Source organism: Grampus griseus (genome assembly GCF_964374135.1).
Source record: "Grampus griseus genome assembly, chromosome: 3".
NCBI classification, from domain to species: domain Eukaryota; kingdom Metazoa; phylum Chordata; class Mammalia; order Artiodactyla; family Delphinidae; genus Grampus; species Grampus griseus.
Window position 1 is genome coordinate 151,798,010 of NC_139019.1, and position 21,199 is coordinate 151,819,208.

The window sequence follows — 21,199 nt, forward strand, 5'->3', positions numbered from 1 at the left end:
TGAAAATCAAGATGCTCCTGAACGGTCTTAATAGCTGACCAAGAATAGTAAACAATTGGAATTCTCTCAGGCTTCTTCAACCCTATCACTGGACACATTTATACCTCTCAGGAATGGTATTAAAAGAAGAGATTAATAAAGCTTTTATAGATGAGTTGATAAATCTCTAAATATTTAAGTCTTCCTTGCCTGCTAGGTTTTCTCTATTTTGGGTTTCCAAAAGATTTCAATAAACCACAGGATAATTAAAAATTAGACATTATCTTTCTTACCTTGACGTTTTTTGATGGTAAACACCTTTTTATTGTCTCCATAGTGCTGCCCGATTTCCACCAGTACAGTACTTAAGTGAATTTTGCTCTGGATGGTGGACTATATAAGATGTAAACGAATTGTTTGTATATGTTTTAGAATTCTTCAAAAGGGCCTGGCCATGGAAATGCATTGAATATTACTTAAATAACTAAAGTAACTTCCTCAGAATTATTATTCTATTCTGGTTAGGATACTATCTGCTCTGGTTTGTTAAAATTTCGCTTTAGAGTGGTTTTAATTTTGTTTCTGATAGGGTCCTAGGATTTATTGCCACGCCCATCCTGCATCTGTTTTTCTTTGAATTACTCTCCTTGCAGTTTCTGATTCATACAGGGCCTTACAGGTTAGTGACAACCTGGCCATCACAACGCTGGGAAGGACAGGCCTACTTTTCAGAGGTGTTGATGTTTTCCGTACCTGAAGGTTTTCAAGAGATACCAGTCTTCCTCACCACCTCCCTTGGCCCTCTTAATGGACTAAGCAGTTCCTCATGAAATTTCTGTAGGATATCTGTACCAACTTCTCAATATTATTCCATCCTGAGTCTAAATTCCTGGCCTCAAGGTAATGTTAGATTTCTAGCTCCAGCCCCTATTTACATAAGGCCTATACTAAGGAACGGAACCCACAGACATCAGTCCGCTCTTCTTTCTCTGGATTTAATTTCTCTGTTACTTTCTGAAACATGCAGGTGTTCCTTTCTTTCTTTTAATCTCAGCTATGTGCTTTTAACTTTTTCAAAATTGACCCAGAATTTACATGTGTCTCCAGTAAGAGTACATTAAATTGAGCTTAGTCTGCTATTCTACTGGCATATTTGAGATCCAGATAATTTGCTACTTAACTGGATTCAATGACCTGTATATTTCAAGCATCTAACACTCACCATGTTCCAACTTTCCCTCCTTATAGTTAGTAATTTTCTTGGGAATCTGGATGAGATTAAATGGAATAAAGTTAGTGAGTGGTCCAGGAATGCCTGAAAGTTTGTTTGTCAGAGTGGCCAGGGAAAGTTAAGCAAGGAAGAAAAGCAAATGAAAAACAGAATCCCATTATTATGGCTGAGTTTACTCCCAGGATTCCATGCAGAGCTCTCTGTAGAGCTGGGTTGGGTTATAACTTATGCCAGAGCTCTACGTGGGGCTGACACCATTTCATGCCAAGCTCTCAGTTCTGGGCTAACGTCATCTCTGGTCCACTCTGTGGAGTGGAAACTTCGGAGGAATGGCCAATGTGTTCCGCGGCGTAGGAAGAGGGAAATTGTGAATGTGACTTTCTAAATTGTGGAGGAACTAACCACTGTAAATATGCCTTGAACTATGTTGTTTAATTTGACCAGTCAGATCAATGACATTCCCCTTGAATGAAATGCTGCTACGTATATGAGCAGAAAAACAAAACTGGTGTAAGGAATAGATAGCTAGTGGAAAGCAGCCGCATAGCACAGGGCGATCCGCTCAGTGCTTTGTGACCACCTAGAGGGGTGGGATAGGGAGGGTGGGAGGGAGAGAGATGCAAGAGGGAAGAGATATGGGGACATATGTATAACTGATTTACTTTGTTATAAAGCAGAAACTAACACACCATTGTAAAGCAATTATACTCCAATAAAGATGTTAAAAAAAAAACTGGTATAAGGAGATGGAGAGACTGGGAGTCTTATTTTCCCACCAATTAACTTTGCCTCTGACCATGACCTTCCCTTTGAGTCTCCTAGACCTTGGGGATGATCACAACCCCTTGGGTTGGGTGACGGCAACCCCATCTTCACTAGAACCTCTATAGTTAACTTTTGATTTTTCCCACTCCGTCTATCCATCCCATGTATGCAGTCAGACATTTGATCTTGGACTTTTCCTGACAAAATGTGCTTGAATATAACCATTTCTTTTCACTCCCACTGCTACTATTGTCACTGCCTTAACTAGGGCTTTATCTTTAAGTTCTTTATATAAATATATAAATATCTATATATAAATATACAAATAAAATATAATATTAATTCTGATGATTTTAAAGTCTTTTCTTGAGAAAGACTTTTCCTGATAAAGATACACAATATCTTATATAAATATTTTTGTATTATCTGTTCTTAGAATTTTAGTCATATGATTCTACCTCTTGGTTTGTCTAGAACTTTTTGATTGAATGCTGGCTATTTTATTTGGCTTTTTTTGTTTTTCTCAGTGGAAACGTTGTTTTGCTTCCAAATATTTTATTCTACCTGGAAGTAGCAAATCTTCAAATTACAATTTTTTAAATGCTTTCAAATATCAATACTCTAGGTGTCACAAAATCTAGAAAAATGACATTTAAAAATTAACTACTGCCAGATGTGTCTCTATAAAACTTTTCCCCCACTCTTTTAGCTATATATTCTTTAACTGCCTCCTCATACGACAGTTTATGTATTTTCGAAATAAAATTTTAAGAAATAAACTTTGTAGTTTATAGACATAGATTTCTTGTAACATGGTTGATTAGAATTTGCTTCTAGTTATTAATAGTTTAGAAAAGTTTATTTCAGCTTCACAATTTATTATTGATAATGTCACATTAATTTTCATTGTTAACTTTGAGAAAACCTCTATGGATTACTTCCTCATAAATATTTACTATTATAAATGCATTACTGATTTCAGTACTGCTATAGGTTTGTGCATTACAGGAATTCTGATAAAATACTCATTCACACCATTCCATTACACACATTGTTGATGGGGTATATTCTTTTATTTATTTATTTATTTATTTTTGGCTGTGTTGGGTCTTCGTTGCTGTGCGCAGGCTTTCTCTACTTGCAGGAAGTGGGGGCTACTCTTTGTTGCGGTACACAGGCTTCTCATTGCCGTGGCTTCTCGTTGCAGAGCACGAGCGCTAGGCACGCAGGCTTCAGTAGTTGTGGCTCGCAGGCTCAGTAGTCGTGGCTCACGGGCTCTAGAGCGCAGGCTCCGTAGTTGTGGCACACCGGCTTAGTTGCTTCGTGGAATGTGGGATCTTCCCGGACCAGGGCTCGAACCCTTGTCCCCTGCATTGGCAGGTGGCTTCTTAACCACGGCGCCATCAGGGAAGCCCCTGGAGTATATTCTTGACAGAAGAAAATTTCCCGTTTTGACTAAGCATTGATGAAAACTGAATCTTTGACTTATCTTTCACATGCCTGATGATTGAAATAATTTTCCACAGAATAGCTTCTGGTTTTGTACTTTTCAGTTGGTTTTTTCTTCTTCAAACGCACATGCTTTGAGAGCTGTGAAGTGCAAGACATGGCTATATTGTAAGGTGGTTTTTGTCCTTATGCTTCTGTGTCTTGTGCTAGTTAAGTCAGTAGAGTAGTCAGTATGAGTACTGGAAGTTATTCCTGTAATGGGATAGTATATAGTCAATTACATATGGTGGTGTCTGAAAATCACATAATAGCCTCACTTAAAACATCTCCTTAGGGCTTCCCTGGTGGCGCAGTGGTTGAGAGTCCACCTGCCGATGCAGGGGACACGGGTTCGTGCCCCGGTCCGGGAAGATCCCACATGCCGCGGAGCGGCTAGGCCCGTGAGCCATGGCCGCTGAGCCTGTGCGTCCAGAGCCTGTGCTCCACAACGGGAGAGGCCACAACAGTGAGAGGTCCGCGTACCACAGAACAAAAGAAAATCTCCTTAGCCAGATTTCAAAAAAGCCTGTGGCCATTCCAATATGATCCAACATAGTGGAATATGATAGAAGGAAAATTGGCAAAGAAAGAGACGCTGGTCTTACCTGATGGAAGTGAAAATATCTCACTTTTGACAATTTTGCAAAAACCTATAATTCCATGAATTAATTTCTAGGGTTCTTCATAGGACCTAAAAAGGAACCCATAGAGTTGTGGAACAACAATAGAAGCTTCTGTGATGAGAAGCCCTGGCACCGCAACAAAGAGTAGCCCCCGCTCGCCGCAACTGGAGAAAGTCTGCACGCAGCATTGAAGACCCAACGCAGCCAAAATAAAAATAAATAAATAAAAATAAATAAATTTATTTTTAAAAAAGTAATACTCAGGTTTGAGGCATGAGAAATATGATGAGGAGAAATTAGCTAATCCTTTCAGAACTTTTAAAATATCAAACTCAGTCTCTAAGATTTTAGCATTATATACAACATCGGTTACTTATTAGTGGTTTGGGAAGGCCAATTTAAAATTTTCTGATCTTACTGTATTGAAATTCACGGCCCTAATGTTTTCCACATTGACTATATGAATGATGAAGTAAAGTCAATCATGTATTTCCTTTCCAACTGGGCAGAAAACAAAATTTTGAAAAGTGTTTGGACTACTGACTTTTGATTTCTTCTAAGGCAAGTGTATAGGTAATTTTTATTCCCTGATTAGGAGAAAAATGGTGGAAGAGGGCAGGGTTAAGAATGAAGATTTCAAGAGCGTGAGAGTTAGACGACCAACCAGAGTTCCTAAGGTTCGGTGCCTGTAACTGTCGCCGCCGCTTAAGCCTGCCAAAGAAGTGGTACGGCTGCTGCCCTCATATTTGCTACCTCTAGAAACATTCTTGCCAGTAGTGGCGGCAGCGGGACTCAATTACCCCCTTTTCTCACTCTCTCCAGAAGCTCCAGATGGCGTCTTCTGTGGGCAACGTGGCCGACAGCACAGAACCAACGAAACGTATGCTTTCCTTCCAAGGGTTAGCTGAGTTGGCACATCGAGAATATCAGGCAGGAGATTTTGAGGCAGCTGAGAAACACTGCATGCAGCTGTGGAGACAAGAGCCAGACAATACTGGAGTACTTTTATTACTTTCATCTCTACACTTCCAGTGTCGAAGGCTGGACAGATCTGCCCACTTTAGTACTCTGGCAATTAAACAGAACCCTCTTCTGGCAGAAGCCTATTCGAATTCGGGGAATGTGTACAAGGAAAGAGGGCAGTTGCAGGAAGCAATTGAGCATTACCGGCATGCATTGCATCTCAAGCCAGATTTCATCGATGGTTATATTAACCTGGCAGCCGCTTTGGTAGCAGCAGGCGACATGGAAGGGGCAGTACAAGCTTACGTCTCTGCTCTTCAGTGCAATCCTGATTTGTACTGTGTTCGCAGTGACCTGGGGAACCTGTTCAAAGCCCTGGGTCGCTTGGAAGGAGCCAAGGCATGTTATTTGAAAGCAATGGAGACGCAACCGAACTTTGCAGTAGCTTGGAGTAATCTTGGCTGTGTTTTCAATGCACAAGGGGAGATTTGGCTTGCAATTCATCACTTTGAAAAGGCTGTCACCCTTGACCCCAGTTTTCTGGATGCTTATATCAATTTAGGAAATGTCTTGCAAGAGGCACGGATTTTTGACAGAGCTGTGGCAGCTTACCTTTGTGCCCTAAGCTTGAGCCCAAATCATGCTGTGGTACATGCCAACCTGGCTTGTGTATACTATGAGCAAGGCCTGATAGATCTGGCAATAGACACCTACAGGCGAGCTATTGAATTGCAACCACATTTCCCTGATGCTTACTGCTACCTAGCCAACGCTCTGGAAGAGAAGGGCAGTGTTGCCGAAGCAGAAGATTGTTATAATACAGCTCTGCGGCTGTGTCCCACCCATGCAGACTCTCTGAATAACCTAGCCAATATCAAAGGAGACCAGGGGAACATTGAAGAGGCAGTTCGCTTGTATTGTAAAGCATTAGAAGTCTTCCCAGAGTTTGCTGTTGCCCATTCAAATTTAGCAAGTGTATTGCAGCAGCAGGGAAAACTGCAGGAAGCTCTGATGCATTATAAGGAGGCTGTTCGAATCAGTCCTACCTTTGCTGATGCCTACTGTAACATGGGAAACACTCTAAAGGAGATGCAGGATGTTCAGGGAGCCTTGCAGTGTTATACTCGTGCCATTCAGATTAACCCTGCACTTGCGGATGCCCACAGCAATCTGGCTTCCATTCACAAGTATTCAGGGAATATTCCAGAAGCAATTGCTTCTTATCGCACTGCTCTGAAGCTTGAACCTGATTTTCCTGACGCTTATTGTGATTTGGCTCATTGCCTGCAGATTGTCTGTGATTGGACAGACTATGATGAGCGAATGAAGAAGTTGGTCAGCATTGTGGCTGACCAGCTGGAGAAGAATAGGTTGCCTTCTGTGCAGCCTCATCATAGTATGCTCTATCCTCTTTCTCATGGCTTCAGGAAGGCTATTGCTGAGAGCCATGGGAACCTCTGCTTGGATGAGATCAGTGTCCTTCACAAACCACCGTACGAACATCCAAAAGACTTGAAGCTCAGTGATGGTCGACTGCGTGTAGGATACGTGAGTTCTGACTTTGGGAATCATCCTACTTCTCATCTTATGCAGTCTATTCCAGGCATGCACAATCCTGATAAATTTGAGGTATTCTGTTATGCCCTGAGCCCAGATGATGGCACAAACTTCCGAGCGAAGGTGATGGCAGAAGCCCATCATTTCATTGATCTTTCTCAGATTCCATGCAATGGGAAAGCAGCTGATCGCATCCATCAAGATGGTATACACATCCTTGTAAATATGAATGGTTATACCAGGGGTGCTCGAAATGAACTCTTTGCTCTCAGGCCAGCTCCTATTCAGGCAATGTGGCTGGGCTACCCTGGGACCAGTGGCGTGCTTTTCATGGATTATATCATCACAGATCAGGAAACTTCACCTGCTGAAGTTGCTGAGCAGTATTCTGAGAAACTGGCTTATATGCCCCATACTTTCTTTATTGGTGATCATGCTAATATGTTCCCTCACCTGAAGAAGAAAGCAGTCATCGATTTTCAGTCCAATGGGCACATTTATGACAATCGGATTGTGCTGAATGGCATCGACCTCAAAGCATTTCTTGATAGTCTCCCAGATGTGCAGATTGTCAAGATGAAATGTCCTGATGGAGGAGACAATGCAGACAGCAGTAATACAGCTCTTAATATGCCTGTCATTCCTATGAATACTATTGCAGAGGCAGTTATTGAAATGATTAACAGAGGACAAATTCAGATAACAATTAATGGATTCAGTCTTAGCAATGGACTGGCAACTAGCCAGATCAACATTAAGGCTGCCACTGGAGAGGAGGTTCCCCGTACCATTATTGTAACCACACGTTCTCAGTACGGGTTACCGGAAGATGCCATTGTGTACTGTAACTTTAATCAGTTGTATAAAATTGACCCATCTACTTTGCAGATGTGGGCAAATATTCTGAAGCGTGTTCCCAATAGTGTACTGTGGCTGTTGCGTTTTCCAGCAGTAGGAGAACCTAATATTCAACAGTATGCACAAAACATGGGCCTTCCCCAGAACCGTATCATTTTTTCACCTGTTGCTCCTAAAGAGGAACATGTTCGGAGAGGCCAGCTGGCTGATGTCTGCTTGGACACTCCACTCTGTAATGGACACACCACAGGGATGGATGTCCTTTGGTCAGGGACACCCATGGTGACTATGCCAGGAGAGACTCTTGCTTCCCGAGTTGCAGCTTCCCAGCTCACTTGTTTAGGCTGTCTTGAGCTTATTGCTCAAAATAGACAAGAATATGAAGACATAGCTGTGAAACTGGGAACTGATTTAGAATACCTGAAGAAAATTCGTGGCAAAGTCTGGAAGCAGAGAACATCTAGCCCTCTGTTCAACACCAAACAATACACAGTGGACCTAGAGCGGCTCTATCTACAGATGTGGGAGCATTACGCAGCTGGCAACAAACCTGATCACATGATTAAGCCTGTTGAAGTCACTGAGTCGGCCTAAATAAGGACTGTGTGCACAGGAGAATTACCCTGTACCTGAGCCTCAACCTTCTGGGGGAAAGGGAACTACTTTTTCCTTATCTGTACAATACCATGCTGCAGATGGGTGACAGACAATGATAAGAAATAGCACAGCCAGACTTGCTTCCTGCATGATCATGATCATGATAGGGAGAGACACAAGAGATGGGAAACTGCTGTTCCACAAGGAGTCTCCATAGAATTTTGCAGCAGCCAGGTGTCTGGAAGGTCTGGAAGGTAAGTCTGGAAGGTCTGATCTCCCTTGGTCTTCCATGGGATGGATGGTTAGTGTGGAAGGGAGATAGAGATTGCCCAGCCGTTCTGTGATTATCATGGATTGATTGAGTCTTCTGGATTAATATTTTTCTTTATATTTGGGGTATTGGAGCTTTTAAAAATGTTTGGTTTCAGGTATTTTTATTCATGTGAAGTGTATATGATTCTCTTGAGATAAGGTTTTAAGCTAAAATATTCCTTGTTTTAGTTTCTGAACTCTACAGATAAATGGGGACTTTGCTGGTGTAGTCTTTTTATAGGTTTTATAAACCACTTGAGCCTGTATCAGTCATTTTAGTTTCTGACATAATGTTTGGAACTATCAGTGCCTTGTTGGTTTATAGATGATGGCTTAAATTCTTTTCCTGGTCCGTTTCCTTCTTCCCCTCCCCCCACTTTAAAAATTCTCCTGTAACTTGGCTAACAAAAAACCAAGTCTGATTCAAAACCTCCCAGAGCGTTTCTCTTAAACGCATCATCTGGTGCCAAATGAAGATCCTTAGGAGTGATTATTAATTCTGAAGGGCACAGTTGTGGTACTGTCACTGATGATAACGACAATGGATTTTTGGCCCAGAGTTTTGACCTATTTCACCAGTGTTTTACCGTTGACTGCCCCTCTGTGCTGCTTCCAAAAGTGATAGTGTGTGTTAAGATTTTTACTTTCATTTCTAAAGTTTGTTTTTTTTTTTTAGTGAGTCCTGTTCTTCCTTTTTCTTTCAGCAGAAATGAAATCCCAGGTAAGTATAAGTATTCAAATATTTGATCAGTAAGTCACAGTTATCTCCAGTACATTAAATAACTTTCATCAAAAAACATGTTATAGGTCAAAAGCTCTGAAGGACCAGCTATGTATATGATAATTATGTTTCAGACCTTCTAGGGTATTATATATAATAACTTGTCTTCTGGACGTGGTCTTGAAGTCTTTATGGATCCAGCCTCAGTAGTAGTGAACTGCACTGCTACTTGGTTTGGAGTACAAATTAGACTTTAGCCCTCCTGGAGGTTGAGTTTTTGGTATTGAAAACCATAGGAGTGAAATTATTGTATTTCAACAAAGGATCGAGGGCTTGAGGCTTAAACAAGGCAACATATGTGTGGGAAGCAGTCAGCCTTGAGAGCAGGTAAGGACATGCCAGGCATGAGGCCGCTGCTCGAAGGGACTGTCCCTACTTGTTCCCCTCCTTGTTCCATTCCATGGGAGATAAATCACCAGGGCCCAGAGATCAGAAAGAATGTAAAATGAGACAAGCAAAGCTGTCTCCCCCCTGCACATGCAGGTTATTTTTGATGCTTCTGGGTTTATGGGTTTCCTCCCAGGGAAGTTAACCTTGAGCCGAGACAGTCTGTAGATAATGTAAACCACCATCTGGCAGCCTTCCGATTTCTAGTCTATATAATCTGCAACTGTAGCATAATAAAATTTGCCTTGCAACCATCAGTTGTCTTGGTCCTTCTGACCCCACCCGTCGGTGCTACTTCCGTTCCTTACCCCTTCCCTTCTGACCCTGGGCGCTGAGATCCTCTTTCTCCGGCTGGTCCGCGGCAAGTGGCACTCGAACAGGGACCTGAAGCGTGAAGGCAATTGAAAGAAAAAGAAAGTGCAGGTAAGAGAACCCTTATGCAAAATATGTGTGGCCACCAGTAAAAGTGAAACTAATAGAGGCATAAGGCAATAGTCAGAAGTAAAATAAGATGGGGCCAAAGGGCTCAAAGGAGTGTGAATTATTTGCTCAGGTTTTACTTTCGATGCTTAAAGCTCGGGGTAATAAAGTTTCTACCTCACAGTTGACTGAATTTTTACAGCATATCCATGGTGTATCTCCCTGGTTTCCTGATGGCGGCTCTGTTGACATAGAAATCTGGCAGAAAGTTGGAGAAGATTTAAAAAATTATTATGAGTCTCGAGGGCCTACTCATACTCCTGTTGTTACATATAGTTTGTGGAATCTGATAAAAATATGTTTAGCTGCTTCTCATGATAGTGTTGATTTGAATGTAAAGTCAGAAAAACATAAGCCTCTGACAGAAGGAGAGACTGTATTATCAGCTACTGTGTCGCCACTTCCTAAACCGAAAGAGCTAATTAATTTAAATAGTTTAGATGAAGAGGAACATTTTGACTTAACAGATGAGGCTTGTAAACATAAAAGAGAGAACTATCCTGAGGGTGATTTTCTAATGGCTGTGATAGATAAGTCAGTGAAAAAGCTGCAGGTTAATAAGGACTGTCTTGCTCAAAAATCTACATCTGTAAAAATGCTCAGTCCCTTGCAGCGCGCTGTACAAGGAGCCATAAAACGAGGAGAAGATCCTATTTTCTGTTGTCCCGTCATAGAAAGACCTGGTCCTAATAATCCTCAACAAGCTACTAGGGAGCATCAGGCTCTCCCTTTGAAAGTTTTGAAAGATTGAAAATCTGCCTGTGCTCAATATGGGCCCACTGCTCCTTTTACTGCTGCTATGGTTGACAGGAGAAGCTCTTCCCCCCGCTGATTGGAAGTCTATTGCACGAGCTTGTTTAAATGGTGGAGATTATTTAATATGGAAGTTTGATTTTTATGAACGGGCTGCTGAACAAGCAGAAAAGAATGCTGCCCATAATATTCCAGTTGATTATCATATGCTGATTGGGGAAGGACAGTATCTTTCTTTGCAAGATCAATTAACTTATCCCTTTGTTGCTCATCCTCAAATCATTTGGCATTACAAGCCTGGAGGAAATGACCTTCTACACACAAAACTGAGGATCTTTCAACAATTAGACAGGGACCTGATGAACCATATGCTGATTTTGTAGATAGGTTGTCACAGGCAGTGGGGAGACTCATTGTGGACGGACTCACTGGTACAATTGTAGTTAAGCAACTTGCTTTTGAGAATGCTAATAATGCGTCTCAGGCTGCGATTCGACCTTGGAGAAAACGGGGAACATTGGAGGATTATATTCGCCTTTGTGCAGACATTGGGCCTACTTATATACAGGGTGCTGCTGTGGCGGCAGCATTAACTAAAGTGGGGTTTAAAAACAATCAAAAGAAAACGAAGACTTGTTTTAAATGCGGAAAGGCAGGTCATTTTGCTAGCGAATGTAGATCTTTTAATTCTAACCCTAGTCCTTCCTTCCCTACTCAGAAACCTCCAGATGGTCAGAAAATCCCTGGTTTATGCCCTAAATGCAATAGGGGAAAACATTGGGCACAAGACTGTTGCTCAGTGGCCCACAAGGATGGGCCACCACTGTCGGGAAACTCCTCCCGGGGCCTTCCCTGGCCCCAACAAATAATAAGGGCAATGTCTGTGTATCCTCCTCAAATTATCAATCAGACATTAACCAAAAACAGAAACATACAATATCCTCGCTCTCCAGAGCAACACCAGGAAGCGCAGGACTGGAGCTCAGTACCTCCGCCCGATATGTATTAACTCCTGAAATGGGTCCTCAGGCCCTCTCTACGGGCATCTGTGGACCTTTACCCAAGGGTTTGATGGGACTATTATTGGGAAGAAGTAGTGTCACCATGAAAGGTTTAACTATTATGCCAGGAGTCACAGATTCTGACTATGAAGGAGAAATAAAAGTCATGGCACAAACTATTAAAAATACAACAATTATTTCTCCTGGTGATAAAATTGCACAATTGCTACTTTTGCCCTTTGTACTTCATGGACAAATTTTACAACATCAAAAGAGAGAAACAAAGGCTTTTGGATCGTCTAATGCTGCCTACTGGATTCAGAAGATAGGGAAAGAACGTCCAGAAATGAAATGAACCATTAATGGAAAGGTTTTTTCAGGTTTGTTAGACACTGGAGCTGATGTCTCTGTTATGACGCAGATACACTGGCCTAAACGTTGGCCCATTAGTCCTACTATTACAGAACTTCACGGAATAGGACAAAGTTCTTCTCCTATGCAAAGTAGTCAGTTATTATTATGGCAAGATAGTGAGGGCCATTCAGGATACTTCCAGCCTTATGTTTTGCCTGGGCTGCCTTTAAACCTCTGGGGCCGAGATATATTAAAAGAAATGGGAGTATTACTTTATAGTCCAGATTCTCAAGTCTCTAATATGATGTTGGATCAAGGATTTCTTCCCACAAAAGGGCTGGGAACAAATCAACAAGGAACTGTCCATCCTATTGATGTGAAAATAAAAAATGATAGACAAGGTTTGGGTTTTTCTTAGGAGCCTTGGATTCTCCTCCACTCACTGCTGATCCAATTACTTGGCTGACTGATGACCCTGTATGAGTGGACCAATGGCCCCTCACAAAGGAGAAATTAGAAGCTGCAGAACAATCAGTACTGGAACAATTAGGGCATTTAGAAATTTCCAGTAGTCCTTGGAATACTCCTATTTTTATTATCAAGAAAAAATCTGGAAAATATAGGTTATTACAGGATCTAAGAGCTGTTAATAAAACTATGCTAATAATGGGAGCTCTTCAACCAGGCCTACCCTCTCCAACAGCCATACCACATAATTATCATCTTTTAGTTATAGAGTTAAAAGATTGTTTTTTCACTATTCCTTTGTTTCCTGAAGATAGAAAACATTTTGCTTTTAGCTTGCCTGCCTTAAATTTTAAGGAAGCCATGAGGAGATTTCAATGGAAAGTATTGCCTCAGGGCATGGCAAATAGTCCTACATTATGCCAAAAATACATGGCTCAGGCCTTGACTCCTGTGAGAAAAAGGTTTCCATCGTTATATCTCATACATTATATGGATGATATACTTTTAGCCACTGATAATATTTCTTTATTAGAGACTGCTTTTCAATTTTTACAACAGTCCTTACAATCATTTGGCTTGGTCATTGCCTCAAAAAAAATTCAAAGACAATCTCCATTTTTATATTTGGGAAAATATATTGATAACACTACTATTAGGCCTCAAAAACTGCAAATTCGAGTTGATAATTTAAAAACATTAAATGCTTTACAAAAATTACTTGGAGATATTAATTGGCTAAGGCCTTCCTTAAAACTTACTACTGCTCAATTACAGCCTTTGTTTGATATTCTTAAAGGTGACTCAGATCCTTCTTCTTCACGCTCTATGACTCCAGAAGGATTTCAAGCTTTACAAATAGTCAATAGATCTATCAGTTCTACACAATTAACTAGAATTCATACTCACCTTCCAATTTTCTTAATAATTTGTCCAACTCCTCATGTGCCTACTGCCATCTTATGGCAAACTGTTGGAATTATTGAATAGATCCATATGAAAACTACACCCTCTAAAGTTATTAACCCTTATTATGAACTTATTAATAATTTAGTAATGCAAGGTAGAACTAGATGCTTACAACCTGTAAGTATAGAACCTTCTCAAATTATTATCCCTTATTCAGTTAGTCAACAAAATTGGCTTTTTCAACATAGTAATGAATGGGGTCTTGCTCTTGCAGGATTTTCAGGTACCTTGGAATGCCATTACCCTGCTGATAAATTGATCCAGTTCAGCAAACTTAACTCATATCTTTCCTTCTATAATTAGGCAACAGCCTGTTCCTCATGTACCTTTGGTTTTTACGGACGGTTCTTCTTCAGGAGTGGCTACTGTAATCATTGACGACGGAACAAACCTCATTAAAGAAACTTCCTTGACTTCAGGAAGGAAGTTGAACTGTATGCTGTCATTATGTCTTTTAAACATTTGCCTTCTATGTCTTTAATTTGTTTTCTGATAGTAAATATCTTATTAGCTTGTGATTTCTTCTGGAGACTGCGACCATAGGACATACTAATAACCCTGAATTATCATCCTCTTTTCGTTTGCTTCAACAGCTTATTCGTTCCCATGATGGTCCTGTTGCAGGTCTGTATATCCGTGCTCATTCTAACTTGCCTGGTCCATTGACTAAACTTAATGCGACTGCAGATGTTTTAACTCGATCTAAACGTGATCTTTATCCTGTACATTTTCCTCCCAAGAATAGAGTTGAAGTTACTCCTCCTCCTCAATCTCTTTTCCCTAAAGCAGGACATGTCCCAATTTACCATACTCCTCCTTTCCGTTCGTCATGCTGTCAAGAATGGCTAATGTACTGCATTCATTATCTTCATACTGTTGATACTCATGGTCCATGTCCTGGACACCCTCATATTATGGTAAGTTATGATCAAACTGCTTCACAAGCAGCACAGCCGTTGCACGCTTTACACCGTCAGTCGGCGGCTACATTACACACACAATTTTCCCTTACTCGTGAAGCCGCCCGACAAATTGTTAAGCAATGCCCACAGTGCTTACCTCACCTTCCTGTTCCACATTATGTTGTTAATCCTCGTGGATTATTACCTAGACATTTATGGCAAATGGATGTTACTCATATCCCGTCTTTTGGGAAATTACAGTTTGTTCGTGTCACTATCGATACTTACTCTGGTTTCCTCTGTGCTACAGCACAGACCGGAGAAGCTACTAAACATGTTATCACTCATTTATTACACTGTTTTGCTTTCATGAACCTTCCCAAAATTATTAAAACAGATAATGGGACCGCTTACTCTAGTGCTGCTTTTGCAACATTTTGTAATTCATTACAGAATTACCCATATTACAGGCATTCCATATGACCCTCAAGGACAAGGTATTATAGAACGTGCAAATAGATCTTTAAAGCTAACTATTGAAAAAATAAAAAGGGGGGAATTGTATAGAACAACGCCACATAACCTTATAAATCATGCTCTGTTTATTTTAAATGTTCTCACTGTTGACAAATTTGGCTGCTCTGCAGGGGGAAGGTTGGTGGCTGAGCCAGGATTGGCCTCTCAATCTCCGGAGGTCCTCTGGAAAGATCCGTTAACCAGCACTTGGCGTGGTCCTGATCCTGTGTTGATTTGGGGACGTGGTCACGTGTGTATCTTTCCCAGATCAGCGCCTGGACCTTGCTGGTTTCCTGAGCGCTTAGTCAAGCAAACAGATGGCTCGCCACAGCTCACAACTAGTTCAGAAGATGAAGAAGCTCTGCATCTCTCTCGAAAATTTGACAGTGTTGATTCAGAAAGAGAAGAGGAAGAGAAGACCACTTGCCAGGACGACTCAAAGGAGTGATGTTCCAACTTGGGGACAAATTAAACAACTGGTTTCATGAGCTCAAGAGTCAGTGAAACAACAGAATAATCCTGTTACACCTGTAACTTTATTTTTGGCTATGTTGGCAACCATTTCACGTGTTCCCTCTGTTAATGCAGCAACTTACTGGGCCTATGTACCTGATCCTCCACTATTACAACCCATATCGTGGTCTGAAGCAGAGTTTCCTGTATTTTACAATGATAAGTGTTTATGGGCCTCTTATTGGGAATATAAAACAAACCAATATGTCTGTAAATTATACTAACTGGTTTAGTACCCATCCTGTCTGTCTTAGCCCATTGAATCTGGAAACTGGATGTGTAAAGGCTATTAGTTATGAGCATACAGATGTTTATGAGGGAACGGATCAATCAATTAGTTTGTCAGGCTCTCCAGGCATCCTTCATTTTACAGGAACCAACATTACTCTTACATGCCCGGCTACCAGCCGACGAGAGGATCTTAAGGATACCATCATTTGGTATAAAATGGTTAACCTATTAATGTTAGAGGTCGAATCTCATACGCCTCACCACTTAGGGATTCCACTATTACTATAGCCAAGGTTACAGGTGAAGATTCAGGAAATTATTTCTGTATGAAGCGTTTACTTGGAGGACAAGGGATACTTATAGCTGGACATAAGGTTACTATTAAGAGAAAATCAAAAAATCAATTTCCTCCCTTTATGACCGTTAACTTTCCTGGATCCAATTTTGAACATTGCAATGCATCTTGGAATAATAACCAAATATGGTGTACTATAGATTATACCAAGATGTCAATTCTTATCTCTTGTATTCCCATCATAGATAGGTTTATCACATTTCAAAAGAACTGGGATATATGGAAACTAGCTCTAACTTATTCCAATACACCTGTTAGAACTTGTGTTACTCCTCCATATACACGTTTGTGTGGTTCTATTAACATTGGTAATTCTTCCAAAGGAGGATATAATATTAGCTGTGTTAATTGTATTTTTAGCAGTTGTATGTTCCCTTCTGCAGGAACGCAATCTGTGCTTATACTAAAGCAACCCATATATGTTATGGTGCCTGTACATCTGAGAGAACCTTGGTATGAAGATACTGGAGTACAGGCATGGGTGGAACTCTCTAAAGCCTTGCAGAGAAGGAGACGCTTTCTTGGGTGGCTAATAGTAAGTTTACTTGCCTCGGCTGCTCTGTCTGCTACCGTGGCTACTGCCGGTCTTGTTCTTTCACGGAGTATTCATCATGCTCACTTTGCTAATCAGTTATCTCAACATACCAGTCTTGCTTTATCTTTACAAAGTCACATAGATTTACAGATTAATAACAAGTTAGATGAATTTAAAAATGCAATTTTGGGGATGGGAGATCAGACGGCAGCATTAAAATTGAGGATGCGTTTAGCTTGTCATGCAAAGTATACATGGATGTGTGTTACTCCTTAAAAGTACAATGACTTTATTTGGGAATGGGAAAAAGTAAAAATGCATCTGCTGAGTGTTTGGTCAGATAAATATTAGTCTTGATCTTAAGAAATTAAATGCTGAAATTCAGGATATACAAAATGCACATCTTGATGATAGTTCGCCAGAAGATGTAATTCAAACTTCACTGGATCATTTAAAGTGGTTAAACCCTCAGTCTTGGATTACCGGAAGGTTGTCAGGATTTATTACCCTGGCCATAATTTGCCTATTATTGATATTAATCTTCTCATGTCTGTTTCGTATCCTCATGCAACAGTACACTACTCTCGGCACTAAACTTCATGGAATTATTTTGCAGCAAAAGTTAAAAAATAAAAAAGGGGGACCTGTGGGAAGCAGTCAGCCTTGAGAGCAGGTAAGGACATGCCAGGCATGCCGCCGCTGCTCAAAGGGACTGTCCCTACTTGTTCCCCTCCTTGTTCCATTCCATGGGAGATAAATCACCAGGGCCCAGAGATCAGAAAGAATGTAAAATGAGACAAGCAAAGCTGTCTCCCCCCTGCACATGCAGGTTATTTTTGATGCTTCTCGGTTTATGGGTTTCCTCCCAGGGAAGTTAACCTTGAGCCGAGACAGTCTGTAGATAATGTAAACCACCATCTGGCAACCTTCCGATTTCTAGTCTATATAATCTGCAACTGTAGCGCAATAAAATTTGCCTTGCAACCATCAGTTGTCTTGGTCCTTCTGACCCCATTCGTCGGTGCTACTTTCAGTTCCTTACCCCTTCCCTTGTGACCCTGGGCGGTGAAATCCTCTTTCTCCGGCTGGTCCCCAGCACACATGAATATATGTTTTTGTCTTGCTGTACTGCACCTGTGCTGTCTAGTAACAGATATTTTGTCTGCTAGTAGTGTTCTAGATTATGTCTTTCCAAAGCGCTGAGGCAGTGCACCTATTCTGTAGTTGCAGCTGATGCCTGAATGTATCCTAGCTGACAAATTATTGATTAATAAGAACTTGAATTTCTGAAAGATTTGTACTGTTAACCAAAATCTGAGCAAGGAGTCTCAAATGTAATTCTTAGCCAGAATTACATGTTAATGAACCATTTAACAGTGTAAATCAAGGAACATCAATGTAAGGATTTCTTTTAATTTATTTTTTACCTGCTTGAAATATCAGTTAAAGTTTGCCAGCTTGGTTGCAGATGAACGGACGTTTGAAGTTCACCAAACTACTTAATGTGGGATAGGATAATAGACTTCCAGCGCCCTCAAGGCTGTGACCTTGCAGCCATTTTACATAGCACATCCTCCTCCTATAGGGATGAACTTTTCCCTGGCCCGAAAAGTGGCAGCTCTGTTGAAGCTTTGCTTATTGTAACAGGCTTCTGTTTCCAGGTTACATGTCTGTGGAAGACTTAATTCTGAATAGAGATATAGATATTACTGGAAACTAATTGTTTTTTCTATTATACTCTGCTTTATCAAAAAAGTAAAACATTTAAATTGTGCTACAGAAATTCAGATGTTGTCTTGCAATCTTTAAACAATAAATGAATGAATTGCCCTTAAAAAAAAAAAGAAAAGAATTAAGCAGTTAAGCTGTTGGTCCCACATCAGACAAATTATCCTTATACCTCCTGTCAATATTGTTAACAGAGACTGTTATTTTATTAATCCTTATGATCCCGTGAATCTTTCTTTCATGTGTCAGGGCACAGCAGGTGAGAGAGTGGATTTGTTAAGCTGGGTGGGTTTATCCTTCTTTTATGCGTTCATTCAATTTTATGTTCATTTACTTATTGTACACACATGGCAATAGAAGCTGCTAAAGCAATCATTGCTATTCTGCAAAACAACAAGGCACAGAAGCAGATGTCTTATTTCTGAGATTTCTCCCCCCAGGATTGTTATGATTAAAGATCCTTTCCCCCCACTCCCTGGAGAGGACAAGGGGCTACTCTCTGGAGGTTTTTTAATGACTTGGGGAAAGGCTCAAATATCCCCCCACTATGGTAATCCACCCCAGGGGCAAACCACACAAGAATATAGAAAAATGCAAACACATGTCTAACGATAGAAAGCATATCAGTGAAGGGGTGGAATGTGTGGATAAAAAAGGGCTTTATGAATGAGGCATAAAAACACTTGCAAGTGATGGATATGTTCCTTTTCTTGATTGTGTTGGCAGTTCCATGGGTATATGCATATTTCAGAACTTAAATTGTCTTTAAGTTTGTGCAGTGTACTGTGTCCATTCTATTTAACAGAGCCATTAAAAAAAGGCTAAGAACAGACGTGTGTCTCAACAAATAAATGTAGCAAAGAACAGAAAAGTCAAGTACAGTATGATCTCTGTCAGTTGAATTTTCCTATATTTTATTTCCCTCAAAAAATATATCCCAGTTCTTAAAAGAGATGGGACTCTTAATAAAAGCTTAAAAAAAAAAAGGATTCACTGGTATTTCAGCAATAGTTTTTGATATCCCTCTAGCAACATGTTGTAGGAAAGGAGAAAATAAAACTTACCTTACATCTACCCAGAACCTCTATGGCTTCATTGTGCTTGAGGATCCCAGCCCCACTGTAACCCATCAGAGGCTCTAGTACATGTCTCTGGTTGCACTGATACCCAATGGCAACAGTGGTATCTGGTGATAAGTGGTTTGCCTGTGGCTGCTGGTGACTCTGGTGAGATACCTTCTCAACGCTTCATGCACAGTGAGACTGTGCAAACATAGCAAGAGCAGGAGGGAAAGAAAATTGGAAGTTCTCTGTGGAGATTGAAAGATTTTGTTGGTGTCACTATGGTAAACATGACATATACAGAAATCATCTTTTTTCAAAGATAAATGCAGTTCTAATGATTGTAGCATCTCTTAAATGCTTAAAAGACCCCTAAACTATTGCTACCAAATTTCTTGGGCTTAGGAAACCTCTCTGGATTGAATAAAGAAGAATTGTTAACCATTGGCAGAAGGTCATCATTTATATAATATGATCTCATATCCCAAGGGAGATTCTCTTAATTTATTATGTTTAATTGATATTTCCAGTGATTCCAAAAAGAGAGATACATAAAAGTGCCCTCATTCTCAAGTAATTAGGAGCTTAGGCAACTGTACTAGTAATCCTAAACCTCATATTTGAAATGCTTCCAGATTTAAGCCTTTTGAAGTGCTGTGTTTTCTCTACTTTAAAAAAAAATCAGTATTTAATTTTCTTTGAATCACAACTGTCCTACAGGGGATGAATATGCTAGAACAGATAAGTATCTATTTTCAAAGGGCTTTCTACTTCAAGTTTAATCGTCTCCCAAAGTTTATATAAGAGAGTCCCAAGCTGTTGCAAAGGTTTGACAAGCACGTTTCTCCACAGTTCTGGGATTTATGTTAGGTAGCTCTTCGTTCAGATAAAGAAAATTTACTGAGTTCCTAAATAACCAGTGATTCAGGTTCTTATTAATATTCTTAGTGGTAGTAAACACTCTTTCTTGCTGTTCTGCCTTAGAATTCTTCATTCATTTTCTTCTTCAGGGACTACTTGGCCATTTTAAAGGCACATCAAGTTCGTTCTTTATCATTTGAATTTGTATTATCACTTTTCTCGTTTTTTGTCTCCTCTATACCGCCTGATTCACTCTGGCATATTTACAGTTTGTTCATTTGGTAACATCAGGCTGCATCTTAAGGAAGGGCATGTAAATAAACCAAAGGTAATTGTGTGTGCAGTAAGCTTAGGCTGTTTGCACACTTGTATCCAGCCATTTTATGTATTTTTATTGGTCACGCTTCAAAGATTTGCTAACATGGTTGAACTTTTACTGAGTAGAAACCTCTGGCTGCCTAAATCATTCACCTGATACTCCTGATTCTCAGAGGTAGAGAGAAGGTTTTTACAGGTCCAGCACCAGGTTGACCTCCCTCACCCCACCCCTCCACCCCCCCCCCTCCCCCGCAGGCCCTCTGAGCTCTACTGCATGAAGCCAGTGCTGAGCAGGCACCTAGAAATGGACAGTCTCCCAGCAGGGAGAGTTATGGCTGGAAAGTACCCCCTTCCTCATGACTGACATCAATTATCCTGACCCTCCACACTACATTATTCCTCATTCATGTGCTTACTATGAAGTGATTTTCCTGTGTATGGGCCCCAAATACTCCAGAACTCTGCTTCCATAAAATAGTCGTAGGTTGCAGTGCTCCTCTCATAAAAAATAGTATTTTAGATGGGAACAGCCAAAGAGTTCACATAATCTCTGCAGCTAAGGCTATAAAACACAGGCAAGCAGGATACATCTTTAGGGATTATGTTTTTAAACAGT

At 40.6% G+C, this 21,199-nt stretch overlaps 1 protein-coding gene across 1 annotated transcript; it reads left to right on the plus strand.

Annotated features, from left to right (window-relative positions):
• Positions 1–4,917: 4,917 nt before the first annotated feature.
• Positions 4,918–8,058, plus strand: LOC309819635 (UDP-N-acetylglucosamine--peptide N-acetylglucosaminyltransferase 110 kDa subunit-like; the record flags this gene model as incomplete). The annotated part of the gene is made up of 1 exon (XM_082649990.1): positions 4,918–8,058. One exon carries the CDS (start codon positions 4,918–4,920, stop codon positions 8,056–8,058), a length of 3,141 nt encoding a protein of 1,046 aa, XP_082506116.1.
• Positions 8,059–21,199: the final 13,141 nt, after the last annotated feature.